The 17,209-nt window shown below is 39.5% G+C and overlaps 1 protein-coding gene across 1 annotated transcript in view; it reads left to right on the top strand.

Moving 5' to 3' along the window:
* SPMAP2L (sperm microtubule associated protein 2 like) overlaps positions 1 to 17,209 on the top strand; it is an 83,054-nt gene that overhangs the window by 30,460 nt on the left and 35,385 nt on the right. Inside the window, exons 3-4 of the mRNA XM_007998621.3 lie at positions 1,197 to 1,262; positions 10,766 to 10,894. Coding sequence (XP_007996812.3) covers positions 1,197 to 1,262; positions 10,766 to 10,894 — 195 coding nt within the window. The remainder of the gene's footprint in view (positions 1 to 1,196; positions 1,263 to 10,765; positions 10,895 to 17,209) is intronic.

Below are 17,209 nucleotides of genomic sequence, written 5' to 3'. Positions count from 1 at the left end.
CTTTGGGGCCTGCCTGTCCACAGTGATCTGTAAGATGGTGCATCAATCTGTACAAGGATCTTTGTGATCTACTTTCTATCACATAGCAAGTTTAGCCCCTACAGGAGGAGGCCTGCAGCTTTGGGATGTCAGTTCAATCTGGGGGTGTCAGGGATCCAAACTACTCATTTCAATATGGTTTTGTCAATAACAGATAGTATTTTTATTCTATTTGTCTGACTCCTGTGCCTATTTTTCAGTTGGTTTCTAAAGACGGTAGACCAAAAGAGTTGTTATATATTGGGCCCTTCAGACTCCAACCAAGGCCATTACACAGTTGTAATATGAGTCCCCACAACATAGGTGGTGTATTAGTCTGCATAGAATAGACAATGCTACAGTAACAAACAAGATACAGAACTCTCAATGACTTAACACAATAAAAGTTTATTTCTCCCTCCTGCCAGAGTCTAGTGTGAATTGATTGGCCCTTCTCAACCTTGTAGCTCTGCTATCTAGGATATGTGACTTCTAGGTCCCTGCAACAGGAAAAGAGAAAAGTGGAAGAGACACACTAGCCCATATGTGATACCCAGTACTCTTGCTGAAATTAGACATGACAGTTATGTCACTCCAAACACTGCAAAGGAGGCTGGGAAATGCAGGGGAACACATAGACGCTTGGAGGGCACAAACTCACTCTGCTACAAGTGGATTAAGAAAAATTAGGGAAGGTTCAAGGGAGCAGAGTGAGGCACAGAGGGCGTTGAGTGGTACCAAAAGTGTATTTTGCCTATTTCGTAGTTTTTCCAAAGCCAGATATTCTGTCTGAAATTTGTCTGTACAATCTCTTCAGAATCCAGTGCTACAAAGCCATCTACAAATGACCTTAATAGGCTGATTGAGGTTTTTCCTGTTAAAAAGTGTGCATTTTACCTCGGGTCTTCTGGAGACAATATGTTCATTGTTTGGTTGCATAATTTATTGTCTTAATTTTATTATGTGTTATATTAGTAATTCTAGAAGTGAGAATGTTGGGTCCAAAGAATCTTTGGGTACTTTGAGCCTTTCAGTACTCTTCAAATCACATCAAATATAGCATTGGTTTTAGTTCTTCTTTTTTTCCCCCTCATATGGGATTTGTTTGAGTAGGAGTCATCTAATGTAACCATATTTCTTAAGCATTCTCTTTGAATTAATCAGCTGATATTTGTTAGTTTTTCTTCTAGGAAGAGAACCCCAAATCTTTCAAAGCCTAAAAAGCAATGGGGAACTCCAGACAGGTAAGGCAATATTATATGGTCTTGTTTGTGATGATTGTGTTCATTACATCAAATAGGTAAGTATTATTTATCCATCCACCTCTACAGATTCTCTGAACCAATATTATCACCTCATTGTAGTCAGCATGTAAAAAGCTAACCCTTGGTCAGTGGTTCTTAAATTTGGCTGTACATTGGTATCACCTGGGGAACTTTAGTAATGGCTGAGTGCTTTCCCAAAAAATCCTGATTTAGTCGATATGGGGTGTGCCATAGACTTTGGGAGTTAAAAGCTCCCCAGATGATTCTATAGGCAGACAGACTTGAGAACCACTGCTCAAGGGTGTGACTCCACACCCCTTTGAAACTTTTTGTGCATTTTCCAAGTCCAGCTTTGCTGCCTGTATCTCTAAGGCTGCTATCACTAATCTTGATACCGCTAAACCTCTTATTAGAGCACACCTGTCCTCTGGGTCTCCAGCAAGCTAGACCCTCAGTCCTTTCATACTTGGCCAAGGGACTCTTCTTTTTCTTCTTTGGCTCCTGAGTCAAGCTTGAATATTTTTTGGATCTCCTACTGCTTTTTTTTTGAGGCAGGGTCTCACTGTGTTGCTCAGGCTGGAGCGCAGTGGTGCAATCATGGCTCACTGCAGCCTTGACCTCCCAGGCTCAAGTGATTCTTCCACCTCAGCCTCCTGAGTATCTGGGACCACATGTGCCCAGCTAATTTTTAAATTTTTTTGTGGAGACAGGGGTCTCCCTATGTTTCCCAGGCTGGCCTCAAACTCCTGTGCTCAAGTGATCCTCCCATCTTGGCCTCCCAAAGTGTTGGGATTACAGCCGTGAGCCACCATGCCTGTCCTATTGCTTTTTAAACAAAATTAATAGACTTTAATATTTAGAGCAGTTTTGAGTTTACAGAAAAATTAAGCAGAAAGTACAGAGTTCTCATGTTTACCACCGTTCCCCTTAGTTTTCCCTACTACTAACATCTTGCATTATTTTGGTACAATTGTTAAAATTGATGAGCCAATATTGATACATTGCTACTGATTAAAGTCTATAGTTTACATTAAGGTTCACTTTTTGTGTTGTGCGGCTTTATGGGTTTGATAAATGCATAATGTATCCACCATTATAGTATCATACAGGATAGTTTCACGGCCCTAAAAATTATCTGTGTTCCAACTATTCGTTTCTTTTCATCTTTCCTCCCTTTCCAAACCCTTGGCCACTGCTAATCTATTTACTGTCTCTATAGTTTTGTCTTTTCTAGAAAGTCATATAGTTGGAAGTGTACAGTATGAAATCATTCAGATTGGCTTCTTTTACTTAGTAATATGCATTTAAGATTCCTCCATTTTTTTTGGCTTGATAGCTCATTTCTTTTTAAGATTATATTCTATTGATATGGTACTATTTAGTTGTGTAGGTGTATCATATCCATATATACTATGGATATAGGTATATCCATTCATCTATTTAAGGGCATCATGGTTACTTCATAATTTGGCAATTATGAATAAAGCTGCTATAAACATTCATGTGCAAGGTTTTTGGTACATATACATTTTTAGTAATTTGTGTAAATTGCTGAGTAATATGGTAAGAGTATATTTAACTCTGCAAGAAACTGCTAAGCTCTTGTAAGATGACTGTACCATTTTGCATTTTCACAAGCAATGAAGGAGAATTCCTGTTGCTCCACATCTTTGTCAGCATTTGGTGTTGTCAGTGTTTGGATTTTAGCCATTCTAATAGGTGTGTAGTGGTATCTCATTGTTTTAATTTGCAATTCTCTAATGAACTGATGTTGAGCATATTTGCTTATTTGTGTAAGGTATTTGTTCATATCTGCCCATTTTTGCTATTTGTTATTGTTGAGTTTTAAGTGTTCTTTGTATGTTTTGGATGCCAATCCTTTATCAGATATTAGTTTTGCAAATATTGTCTCTCAGTCTATGGTTCAGCTTTTCATTCTCTTAGCGGTGCGTTTCACAAAATAGAAATTTTAATTTTTATGAAGTTCAACTTACTGGTTTTTTCTTTTGTGAATCATGCTTTTGGTGTTGTTTCTAAACTCATTGCTAAACCCAAAGTTACCTGGATTTTCTCCTGTGTGTTTTTCTATAAAACTCCTGAAAGTTTTATATTTTTGTATTTTATGTTTACATCTAGACACATTTTGAGTTAATGTTTATGAAAGGTGCAAGGTCTGTGTCTAGATTATTTATTTTTGCATGTAGATGTCCAGTTGTTCCAGCACCATTTGTTGAAAAGACTATCATTTCCTTTTTTTTTGGAGATGGATTTCACTCTTGTTGTTCAGGCTGGAGTGCAATGGCTCACTGCAACCTCCGCCTCCCGGGTTCAAGCGATTCTCCTGCCTCAGCCTCCCGAGTAGCTGGGATTACAGGCAGGCACCACCACGCCTGGCTAATTTTGTATTTTTAGTAGAGATGGGGTTTCTCCATGTTGGTTAGGGCTGGTCTTGAACTCCCGACCTCAGGTGATCTGCCCACCTCAGCCTCCCAGAGTGCTGGGATTACAGGTGTGAGCCACCGCACCTGGCTGAGACTATCCTTTCTTGATTGGATTGCCTTCAGTCCTTTAGCTATATTTGTGTGGATCTACTTACAGGATCTGTATTTTATCCCACTCATCTGTCTCTTCTTTCACCAATACCACACTGCCTTGATTACTGTAGCTTTATAAGTCTTGAAGTAAGATAGTGTTAGTCCTCTGACTTTGTTCTTGAATATTATGTTGACTATTCTGGGTCTTTTGTCTTTCTATATAAACTATAGAATCAGTTTGTCAATATCCATGAAGTAACTTGCTGGGATTTTTACTGGAATTGCATTGAATGTATAAACCAAGTTGGGAATAATTGATATCTTAATATTGATTCTTCCTATCCATGAATATTGAATACCTATCAATATTTATAACTCTTTTTTGATTCTTTCATCAGAGTTTTGTAGCTTTCCTCATGTAGATCTTATATGTATTTTGTTAGAATTATGCTTATGTATTCCATTTTTTTCGCAATGCTAATGTAAATAGCATTCTGTTTTTTATTTCAAATTCCAATTGTTCCTTGTTAGCATATTAAAAAATCAGTAGACTTTTGTATATTAATGCTGCATCTTGCAACTTTGCTTTACTCTGAAGACTAAGTTTTAAGAGGCTTAAAACTAAAAATATAGTATGCATTAAATTCTCTCTTACTCATGGATAGGAACACACACATATGTATTGAGTAGAGGTATACACTGATAAGAGATACGTTAATGAATATTACTAGAACTGTCAAAATCTTGGAACACTCAACCTACCCTATTTGAAACCAATAGAAAAATTGGAGACATTATTTGATTAGGGAGTAAAGTTTAGAAAAGTTAAGTAAGTTACCCAATTCAACTTGGATTTGAATCTACATCCGTTGCCCACAAAGCCCATTTCTTTCCATTATATCATCCTGTCTATTTTAGAAAGGCACAGTTCCTTTGATGGCATGGAATACCAGAGGCAAGAAGATAATTTGGGGCTATTGAAATAATGCAGGAGAGAAATAATGATAGCCTATCCTAAAACATTGGCCTTAAAGGTTGAGACAAAGGTTAGAGTCAAAACATAGATGGACAGGACCTAGTGACAAATGAATTGTAGAAGTCTGAGGAAGGAGTAAAATATGATTTCTAGTTTTGTGTCTTTAGAAATAAGGTAGAGAATACTATTATAACTGCGAGAGAAAATACAAGAGGGAGATAGGTTTGGGAGGAAGATACATTAGATCATGCAGATGATTTTCAGACATTCAATAAGTATCTGGAAATACGGATTTAGCACTCAGGAGACTACTTGAGAATAACTGGAGAGACTTATTCGGGAATTGCGTTTAGTAATAATAAAATAATATTGAGGATGGGCGCAGTGGCTCACGCTTGTACTCCCAGCACTTTGGGAGGCTGGGATGGGTGGATCACTTGAGGTCAGGAGTTTGAGAAAGCCTGGCTAACATGGCGAAACCCCATCTCTACTAAAAATACAAAAATTAGCCAGGCGTGGTGGCATGCACCTGTAATTCCAGCTACTTGAGATAGGTTGCGGCAGGAGAATTGCTTGAACCTGGGAGGTGGCAGTTGCAGTGAGCCGAGATTGCGCCACTGCAATCCAGCCTGGGTAACTGAGAGACTCCATCTCTAAATAATAATAATAATAATAATAATAATAATAATAATAATAATATTGAAGAGATTGGAAGCCTGGAGCACGTGCCATTGTTTGAGTTGTGAAAGAAATGCTACCTAAAGAAACAGAGAGAGGCCGGGCGTGGTGGCTCATGCCTGTAATTCCAGCACTTTGAGAGGCCAAGGCGGGTGGATCACTTGAGGTCAGAAGTTTGAGACCAGCCTGGCCAACGTGATGAAACCCTGTCTCTAATAAAAATACAAAAATTAGCCGGGCATGGTGGCACATACCTGTAGTCCCAGCTATTTGAGAGGCTGAAGCAGAATCGCTTAAGCCTGGGAGGCTGAGGTTGCAGTGAGCTGAGATCATGCAACTGCACTCCCGCACAGGTGACAGAGGTGACAGAGGGAAACTGTCTCAAAAAAAAAAAAACAAAAAAAAAAACAAAAAAAAAAAACCAGAAACAAACAAAAAAGAAACAGAGGAAGCTGCTAGAAGAGAACCAAGAAAGAGAGAGTCTCAAAGGCCAATGAAGAAAATTATTAAAAGAAAGATGGATCCTATGAGGAAACATTACAAGAATTTGTGGTTGGCTAGACTAGACTGGCAAAGAAAGTTTAAAGACTGATTTCTAAATTCAAAAAGTCCGTAAAGCATTTTAAAGAGATAAAAGCTAAATAAGTATTTGTTATGATGGGAGAGATTATAAGAATTTCAGAACAGTACAACTCTGGAAATGGACTGATGAGAGCTGTTTTGTGTTTTCTAAATCTGGAAATCTGAAACAGACTAGAGTTTTAGCTGTGCAGAATGGGGTGATTGAACACTGAACCCCCCAGAATCCTTCTAGTTCCATTATTCTAGAATTCTGTGGGTAATTGTGATGGTGTCAGACTTGGTTCTGTTTCATGGATACATCAGACAGGTGTGGTATGGATAAAGATCCTATACTCTGTGGTCAAGCTCTAGATATGGACCATAGAAGATTACATTTTTATTTTCTTGATATTACTAGCCATGTAACTGCTAAACAGGTAATTTCTAAAATGCTGGCAGTACAGTGGTACATTTTCTGTATATAATACGCTACTTTAGCCTGTTGGTTAGCCTCCCCGCTTCCTGATGAAGTTTACCTCCAAATTTTTCTCTTTTTTTTTCTTTTTGAGATGGAGTTTCCTCCCGTCGCCCAGGCTGGAGTGCAGTAGTGCGTTTTTGGCTCACTGCAACCTCCACCTCCTAGTTTCAAGTGATTCTTCTGCCTCAGCCTCCTGAGTAGCTGGGATTACAGGCATCCACCATCATGCCCAGCTAATTTTTGTACTTTTGTAGAGACAGGGTTTCACCACATTGGCCAGGCTGGTCTCGAACTCCTGACCTCAGGCGATCCACCTGCCTCGGCCTCCCAAAGTGTTGGGATTACAGGCGTGAGCCACCACGCCCAGCCACCAAATTTTTCTTGACTGTGGAGTCTCTGCTCTTTCTCATCCCACTGGTCTTTTCCTTCTAACTTACTTTAAGCCAAATATCCTGCTTTGTATATTATCCTCAATGCCTTTTGTTCATACTCTGTTTTCTAGTTTTTGTGGCCAAAATTTTTGTTTTATTTTTTTAAAAAATATATTGTGGGTACATAGTAAGTTTATATATTTACTTGTGGCCAAAATTTTTAAGCAGCTATAATCTCATGAGGGTTCAGTTCTTGGAGGACATCATTCGGACCATATTTTATGCACTTAATTTCATTGTTGTTTCTAAGGTAATTTTTGCTCTGAATTTGAAACTGGGTGCAAACCCAGTATATATATACACATCACCTCAGCTTCCTAATCCCGGACTCTTCTAGCCTCTCTCCATCTGAGCTGTTATATTTACCCCTATCCAAAGACATGTTTTTCACTCTGTTATTACTACTGATAATGGCCTGGCCAAATCCTATTGTCTTTTGATTTTTTTCAGAGCTCATCCTTTTATGATATCTAAGTTATATTTGATGCTTTTTGATATATTTTATTGTTTATCAAAATATACTTGGTTTGATATATTTTATGCATCCTTCTCTCAAACTCTTCCCCTCTTTGACTTCTATTACGTGGTTCTCTCACCTCTACCTACTACTTCTTTCTTTTTTTTTGAGATAGAGTCTCGCTCTATCACCCAGGCTGGAGTGGAGTGGCGTGATCTTGGCTCACTGCAGCCTCCACCTCCTGGGTTCAAGGGATTCTCCTGCTTCAGCCTCCCAAGTAGCTGGGATTATAGGCATGTGCCACCATGCCTGGCTAATTTTTATATTTTTAGTAGAGAAGAGGTTTCACCATGTTGGCCAAGCTGGTCTCGAACTCCTGACCTCAGGTGATCTGCCCGCCTTGGCCTCCCAAAGTGCTGGGATTACAGGTGTGAGTCACTGCACCCAGCCTGCCCACTACTTCTCTCTTTGGGAGCCTAGTTACTGTCTTCCCCATGTGGATCTCCTTCCTGTGGCCCTCTTCACTTGAGGTCTAAACATCGGCATTTGCTTTTTATTCTGCCTGTGGTTATTCTCTCCTCTCTAATATGTGCTGCATGTCACCATCAGGTGGGTCCCCAGTTTTCACCATTCATTCATTCATCGAACCACTATGTGATTTTTCTTGTAGTTTTTTTTTTTTTTTTTTTTTTTTTTTACAGTCTCACTCTGCCACCCAGGTTGGAGTGCAGTGGTGCTATCTTGGCTCACTGTAACCTCTACCTCCCAGATTCAAGCAATTATCCTGCCTCAGCCTCCCGAGTAACTGGGATTACAGGTGCATGCCACCATGCCTGGCTAATTTTTGTATTTTTAGTAGAGATGGGGTTTCACCATGTTGGCCAGGTTGGTCTTGAACTCTTGATCTCAAATAATCCACCTCCCTTGGCTTCCCAAAGTGCTGGGATTAAAGGAGTGAGCCACTGCACCCGGCCTTTCTTGTGGCTTTTAAAAAAATTTATCTCATGTACAAGGAACTAGCATGGTTTCTTTCACTGGATAGATGCCTCACATAATCCATTCAAGGAAGATCACTTAGTCAATTTAACAAAACCGATATCCTTCACATACTGACGGAAACACTGACAGTATGTATGGAGGCCATATTTCCACATCAGGCTGTGCTGGCTTGAACAGACTCGATGAGAGCAAGATCCCTGCCCAAATTTTTGCAGGTGGCTCCAGTAGAGTTTGATGAGACAAAAGGCCATCAAACAATATTGAGTACCACTTCTGTACAACACTAAACTATGCAAGGAAAAATCCCCAAAAGACTAAGACATGATCTGAAAGAATAGATAGGCTGGAGAGGCAGACACTCTTGACTTGATCAAGTTTGCTTTTAGAAAGATCACTCAGGCAGTGGCGTAGAGAAAGGCGTGGACATAATGGGAGTATGGACAAAAGAAGGAACAGTGGGAATGAGGAGAGATGGACAGATTTGAGCCATATTTAGAAAATGGATTGGGAGGCCGAGGCGGGAGGATCACGAGGTCAGGAGATCAAGACCATCCTGGCTAACACAGTGAAACCCCGTGTCTATTAAAAATACAAAAAAAATTAGCCGGGCATGGTGGCAGGCACCTGTAGTCCCAGCTACCCAGGAGGCTGAGGCAGGAGAATGGCGTGAACCCGGGAAGCGGAACTTGCAATAAGCCGAAATCGTGCCACTGCACTCCAGCCTGGGAGACAGAGGGAGACTCCATCTCAAAAAAAAAAAAAAAAAAAGAAAGAAACAAAAAGAAAATGGAATCAGCAGAAGGTAGGGAGCAGGGATATTAATTCTTGTTTCTAATAATAATTCTGACTGATGTTTACAGAGCAGAGAAAGAAAGATTATATCTAAAAATATAAGCAAAGCTGAAAAAAGAAAACCAGGGGTCTTTTTAAAGGGTTGACTCAATTAGTTGGACAAATTTAATTATGTGTGAAGTCACAACAAGTGTACGGAGGTTTTTTTTTGTTTGCTTTTTGTTTTTGAGACAGGGTCTTGCTCTGTCACACTGGCTGGAGTGCAGTGGTTTCATTGATCTTGGCTTATTGCAGCCTCGACCTCTCAGGCTCAAGCAATTTTCCCACCTCAGCCTCCAAAGTAGTTGGGACTACAGATGCTGCCACCATTGCTGGCTAGTTTTTTTATTTTTTTTTTGTAGAGACTAGGTTTCACCATGTAGCCCAGGCTGGTCTCTAACTCCTGGGCTCAAGTGATCCTCCTTCCTCCTGCCTCAGCCTCTCAAAGTGCTGGGATTACAGGCGTGAGCTACCATGCCTGGCCTGTATCTTTTTCTTACTCCTCCATCTCAAGGCCTTCTCCTGCCCTCCTTACCCATTTCAGCAATGTTGCTTAATTACCTCCCAATGTGACATTCTACTTCCCCCTAAATATTCCTGGTTCAAGCCTTGGTCATTTCCATTTCCCATTGTTATCCCAACGTGGAATGTACCTCATTTCTGGCAATCTGTGCTTTTTACTTTCTTCCATGAAGCCTTTTCAGGTTAATTCCTTAATGATTTCTCCTTTTCTGTTCATCCCATGTTCAGTAATCCTCCCAATTTCACAGGGCTGTTGAGACTAAATGAACTGATATCTGTAAAGTACTTAGCACAATGCCTGGCAAAGGTTAAGTATTCCACAAATTATAGCTATTAATACTATTCTGTTACTATTTTATTTTCTAACCACCCGGTACAGGACTTCAACCAAAACAGGAGGCTAGTGTAGATAGTTAGAATGCTCATTTTATGCCAACCTGAGTATAAACCACAGGGTTTACTTGATGGCAGAAACAGAACTATCTCTAGTGGGTTCATTTTTGGTCACCTCATTTTAAGACAATAGGTTAAACAGTAATAGTTTAACTTCCATAAATATTATATTCATTTCAGATCCTTGTAAATAATAAAATTCTGTGATATAGTTCTTAAAATGAAGTAAAGTCAGTATAAAAGCCATCAAGAGCCATTTCTGGCCAGGCGCGGTGGCTCATGCCTGTAATCCCAGCACTTTGGGAGGTCAAGTCAGGTGGATCACTTGAGGTCAGGAGTTTGAGACCAGCCTGGCTAACATGGTGAAACCCTGTCTCTACTAAAAAATTAGCCAGGTGTGGTGGCGCGTGCCTGTAATTCCAGCTACTCGGGAGGCTGAGGCATGAGAATCACTTGAATCCAGGAGGCAGAGGTTGCAGTGAGCTGAGATCAAGCCACTGCACTCCACTCCAGCCTGGGCAACAGAGCGAGACTCTGTCTCAGAAAAAAAAGAGTCAATTTTTAGATTTTCATTAGCAATCAATTTTTTTTTTTACCATTTTATTTGTATGTTTCTTAACAGAAAACTGTTTTGGGGAAATCAAGATCCTATTCGCCCTGTTTCCCAGGGTGCTTTGAAGGCTCAACTGACCAAAAGACTTGAGAACCTTGCCCAGCCCAAGGAAGTTTCCTGCCTCTATGTACCTAACAGGTTAGTGTCTGTGTGTTATCATGTTACTTTATCAGGAGGTTTTGTTGTTGTTGTTTTTTGTTTTTGAGATGGAATCTCAAGACTGTCACCCAGGCTGGAGTGCAATGGCGTGATCTTGGCTCACTGCAACCTCCACTTCCCAGGTTCACGCGATTCTCCTGCCTCAGCCTCCCAAGTAGCTGGGATTACAGTCACACACCACACCAGGCTAATTTTTTGTATTTTTAGTAGAGACAGGGTTTCACTATGTTTGCCAGACTGGTCTCGAACTCCTGACATTGTGATCTCTCTGCCCTGGCCTCCGAAAGTGCTGGGATTACAGATGTGAGGCACTGCGCCCGGCCTTTATCCTGAGTTCTTAGGGAAAATGGACATCGAACTTTTATCTAAAAGCCACAAATTGTTCAACATGCAGTCAAAATTCACTGAGAATTAGGGATTCTATATCTGTTTCCAATCTGATGCTACAAGTAAGCTTTTCCAGAGCAAAATCTAGTATTTAACTATTGCAGACTTGTAATCTATTATAATGCTTTGGTTTATGAGGATTAAAAAAATCATAAAGTGAAGGTGTTATACAAGGATACTTCCAGAGTTAGGAAGACATCTCTTCAAGATATATTTGAAGAATTCTACAGAAGCCATTATTTTTTCAAGTTAGGGTCTCCAATTTTAGAATGAAAGACACTGTAGAAGTTCAGGGGATACTGAAATCACCTGTTGCGACTCTTGCCGAGGACTGACCACTCCCTTCTCTAAGTTCTCCTCCTCTTGGCTTCAGTGATACTCTCCGCCCTGGCTTCCCTCCCATCTTCTTCACCTTGCCCTCTCAATATCCTTTGTGGGTTTCTGTTTCTTTGCCATTGTTGCCCAATGTCTTATCCCTGGATTCTTTCTCTTCCTGCTCTAAACTCTTCCCAAAGGTGGAGTTGTCCTCATAGAAATTTTGCTTCTATTCTTGTGGTGGTGACCTCCAACTCCTGTTCCCAGCCTAAACCTCTCTCCTGTCTCAGAATTATTCACTTCCCCTGTAAGAAGGTGCTACAGGAATCTCCAACTCAACATGTTTGTATCATTTTTTTTTTTTTAATTGAGATGTTGTCTTGCTATGTTGCCCAGGCTGGTCTCGAACTCCTGGGCTTAAGCAGTCCTTCTTCCTTAGCCTTCCAAAGTGCTGGAATTACAGATGTGAGCCACTGTACCTGGCCAGCATATATGAAACTGAATTACTTTTTATTTTTTTGGAGACAGAGTCTTGCTCTGTTACCCAGGCTGGAGTGCAGTGGCCTGATCTCGGCTTACTGCAACCTCCGCCTCCTGGGTTCAAGTAATTCTCTTGCCTCAGCCTCCCCAGTAGCTGGGATTACAGGTGTGAGCCACCATGCCCAGCTACTTTTTGTATTTTTAGTAGAGAGGGAGTCTTGCCATGTTGGCCAGGCTAGACTCAAACTCCTGGTTTCAAGTGAGCCACCCACCTGGCCCTCTCAAAGTGCTGGGATCACACACATAAGCCATCGCGCCTCACCAGACCTGCTTTTTAATCTAATGTTGAGGTGGATATTTGCTTCAGAATGATATTTACAGGCTACAATCATTGGTGTATTTGTTTACTTGTAAAAGTTTATTCAAGAAGATGAATTCAATAATATTTTCAAATTTCTTAGTGAAGATCACTTCCTTTTTTTTAAACACAAGGACACCAGTTGTACATGATTAATTTTATCTTCTTTCTAGAAAATACAGAAATGATCTTTGCATGTTTGGTGACATTTTATCATTATGTTTGGTGGCATGTTACTATTAAATTTAATTCAGCAAATATTTTGCTACAACAGAATACTTGAGGCTGGGTAATTTACAAAGAGAACAGGTTTATTTAGCTTGTGGTTCTATAAACAGAGAAGTATAAGAAGCATGGCGCTGGCATCTGCTGGGCTTCTGGTGAGGGCTTTTCATGCTACTTCATAACATGAAGAAGAAAGTCAAAGGGAAAGCAGACATGTGCAAAGAGGGAAAACCGAGGGGCATCTGGTTTCATAACAACCCATTCTCATGGGCACATTCCTGTCAAAACTAATCATGGCTCAAGAGAGTGAGAACTCACTCACTACTGAGAATGGCACCAAACCATTCATGAAGCATCCGTCCCCATGACCCAACACCTCCCATTAGGCCTCAACTCCCAACACCACCACACTGGGAATCAAATGTCTTTTTCTTTTCTTTTTTTTTTTGAGATGGAGTCTTGCTCTGTCACCCAGGCTGGAGTGCAGTGGTGCGATCTTGGCTCACTGCAACGTCCACCTCTGGGTTCAAGCGATTCTCCTGCTTCAGCCTCCCGAGTAGCTGCGATTACAGGTGCCCACCACCTCGCCCAGCTAATTTTTGTATTTTTAGTAGAGACGGGGTTTCATCATGTTGGCCAGGTTGGTCTCGAACTCCTGACCTCAGGTAATCTGCTTGCCTCGGCCTCCCAAAGTGCTGGGATTACAGGCATGAGCCACCGCACCCGGCCTGGGAATTAAATTTCAGCATAAGCTTTGGTGGAGGCAAACAAACATATCCAAATTATAGCATAGGGGCAAAGGCAAGTAAGACACTATTACTGCTTTTAAGGAGTTTATCATCTATTATGGGGGATATACAAGGTCGATTAAAGTAGTAACTAAGAAGCCTTTGGAGTTCAATAAAGAAGAGATTATATTTACTTGGGAGGGATCAAGGAGGAGAAAAAAGCTGAATTTTTCCTTTCCCTAGTCTATCTTCCTAAAAGTAGCCTAAATTTTCTTATGATTTCTTCCAGAAAAAATAAATAAAATTATGCATATATGTATCTTTTGCCCTTTAAAACAAAACAAAAAAAAAGCAAAAGGAATCTTTCGTGTGTGTATGTGTTTATATGTGGTTTCTTTCTGGTAAAATCCTTGATCTTCTCTCCTTTAAAATGTGTTCCCCAGACTTGAACCATCAATATATTATCTTCACAAGCTGCCATATTTGTGTACCATTAAATTATTTGTTCAGTATTTGTATTTAAATGACATGTGTCTAGTACAACTCTTAAAATACCACTCATTCCCTTTAAATTCACTCAAGTGCTACCTAAAACCATTTGCAATACCATTTGCAGTATGTGTGCATCACATTTGCTTCATATTATTTTAGACTTTTCACTTATATCTTTATTTTACTTAATTCTGTACTGTATAATAATATATTTTAAAAGGCAACAAAAATCTACTGTAGGCTTACAACTCAGAGAAACTATTTTGTGATATTCTAGTCTTTTTTTTTTACTATGGGTGTATTTACATATATAGCCTACTTAAAGAGTTAGAGATAATAAATATATAATTTATATAGTGCTTTTTGCGCTTAAAAATCTTTCTAAACTTTTCTTTTAAGGAAGAGTAGATAATTTATTAAGCAGGTAATTCTTCTGTTGTTAGAGATACAGTATATTTCCAATTTTTATAGCATATGTAACATTGTTGTGAATGAACTTGTTTGTGCATGAAATTTTCATGAATTTTTAATTATATACATGGACTTGATTGCATGAGTTAATTACTGCATCTAAAGCTAAGAATGTTATTAAGGCTTTTTTTTTTCCTTTTTTTTTTTTTTTGAAGGCTGGAGTGCAGTGGTGTGATCTTGGCTCACTGCAACCTCTGCCTCCCGGGTTCAAGAGATTCTCCTGCCTCAGCCTCCTGAGAAGCTAGGACTACAGGCACACGCCACCATGCCTGGCTAATTTTTTTTCTTTTTTTTTTTTTTTGTATTTTTAGTAGAGACGGGGTTTCACCATGTTGGCCAGGCTGGTCTCGAACTTCTGATCTCATGGAATCTGCCTGCCTCGGCCTCCCAAAGTGCTGAGATTACAGGTGCAAGCCACCGCGCCTGGCCTGCTGTTAAGGCTTTTGATGCTCGAATTTGCTTTCGGTGCTTGCTGGTTGAATGATTAAAGCTTTCTGCTAAGTTAGCTCTCTGAGGAAAGACTGTTGGGGGAGGGGAACGAGATGGGTACAGGCAGTGAGGGAGCTTAAAGTAACAAGAAAAGGATGAAGATACTATTATTTACCTGAAATCTGGTTTTAGATAAAATACTAGTTTAAGGTGGTCATTTCTCTATCTCTTTCAATATATAACTTTAACAAAAAGTTAACGAACTTTTTCTGGAAAGGGCCAGATAGTAAAGTTAGCCACACAGTCTTTGTTGCAACTACCCAGCTCTACCATTATAGCACCAGAGCATCCATAGACATTATGTACATTGAACATGTACACATTGTATGTGATGCAATACAGCTTTAGAATTCTTGCATCTATGTCCATGAGGGGTATCGGTTTATAGTTTTCTTGTATTGTCCTTGTCTGGTTTTGGTATTATGGTAATGGTGTCCTCATAGAATCACTTGGAGAGTATATAGACTTGGTATTTATTGGTATTTATATAGTGGAATTCTCCAGTGAAGTCATCTGGGCCTGGAGTATTTTGGTGAGAAGGTTTTTAAACTATAAATTTATTTTATAGATACAGGGCTATTCAGATGACCTATTTCTTTCTGAGTCAGCATTGGCAGTGTATATCTTTCAGATAATTTATTAATTTCGTTGAAGCCGCAATCTGTGGAATTTTTTTGAGACGTAGTCTCGCTCTGTCACCCAGACTGGAGTGCAGTGGCATGATGTCTGCTTACTGCAATCTCCACCTCCCAGTCTCAGGCGAACCTCCCACCTCAGCCTCCCGAGTAGCTGGGACTAGAGGCATGGCACGCACCACCATGGCCAGGCTAATTCTTTGTATTTTTAGTGGAGAGGGAGTTTCACCATGTTGATCTGGCTGGTCTTGAACTCCTGACCTCAAGTGATCCACCCACCTCAGCCTCCCAAAATGCTGGGATTACAAGCATGAGCCACTGCACCCAGCTCATTTATTAATTTCATCTGTTTTAAAATTTATTGGCATAAAGTTGCTCATATATTTTCTTACTTTTGATAGCTATGCAACCTCCTGTGATGATCCCCCCAACCCCTCATTTCTGGTATTAATAGGTTGTGCCTTCTCTCTTTTTTTGCTGACATTCTGGCTAGAGATCTATCAGTTTTTGGTTCCATTGATTTTCTCCATTATTTTACTGCTTTTTATTTCATTGATTTCTCCTCTGATCTTTATTACTTCCTTTTTTCTGCTTACTTTTTATTTTACTTGCTTTTCTTTTTCTAGTTTCTTATGGTGGAAACTGAGATCGTTGACTTGAGACCTTTCTTATTTTTTCTAATATAGTCATTAGTGGGGTGCATTTTCCTCTAAGTGTTGTTTTAGATGCATTCCACAAATGTTGATATATTGTGCCTTAATTTTTATTTAGTTGAAAATACTTTCTAATACCCTTTTTGATATCATGTTTCAGCCATGGATATCAGATGTATATTATTTAGTTTTCAAAACATATGGGGGATTTTCCAGATGTCTTCCTATTGATTTCTAATTTAATACCACTATGGCTAAAGAACATATTTTGCATTATTCTAGTCCTTTTGAAACTTCTTTTATGTCCCAGAATATGATCTATCTTGATAAATGTTCGATGTGCACTTGCAAAGAATGTGTATTTTGCTCTAATGGGTAAAGTGTTCTATAAATGTCACTTAGGCCAAGTTGGTTGGTAGTCTTGTCCAAGTTTTCTACACCCTTACTGATATTCTGTTTACTTACTTGTTCTATCAGTTATCATGATGGAATATTGAAATTTCTGACCATAATTGTGGATTTGTCTATTTCTCCTTGCAATTCTATTGGTTTTTACTTTATGTACTCTAAGCTCTGTTATTAAATGCATAAAACTTCAGAATTACAGTTGAGCATCCCTAATAAAAAAAAAATCTGAAATCCAAAATGCTCCAAATCCAAAACATTTTCCATGTTGACATGACTGGAAAGTTACACACCTGACCTCGTGTGATGGGTCATGGTCAAAACACAAGCACACAACCCATAGTTTATTCATCATCCATAAGGGAAAGTAGACGCAGTCCCCTTTCTGCACTCCCATGCAAGGACATCCATGAAAGTTAATCAAATGGTTCAGTGTATACAAACTTTGTTTCAGGTAGAAAATTATTTAAAATATTCTATAAAATTACCCTCAGGCTATATGTATTAGGTAGATTTGAAACATAAATGAATTTTGTGTTTAGACTTGGGACTCTTTCCAAGATATCTCATTATGCATATACATATTTATTCCTCAATCCAAAAAATTAAAAATCTGAAACACTTCTAGTCCCAAGCATTTTGAATAAGGGATACAG

The sequence above is a fragment of the Chlorocebus sabaeus genome, chromosome 7 (genome assembly GCF_047675955.1).
Source record: "Chlorocebus sabaeus isolate Y175 chromosome 7, mChlSab1.0.hap1, whole genome shotgun sequence".
Lineage (NCBI taxonomy): Eukaryota > Metazoa > Chordata > Mammalia > Primates > Cercopithecidae > Chlorocebus > Chlorocebus sabaeus.
The sequence above is the reverse complement of the archived record's forward strand: the minus strand, read 5'-3'. Positions and strand labels throughout refer to the sequence as shown.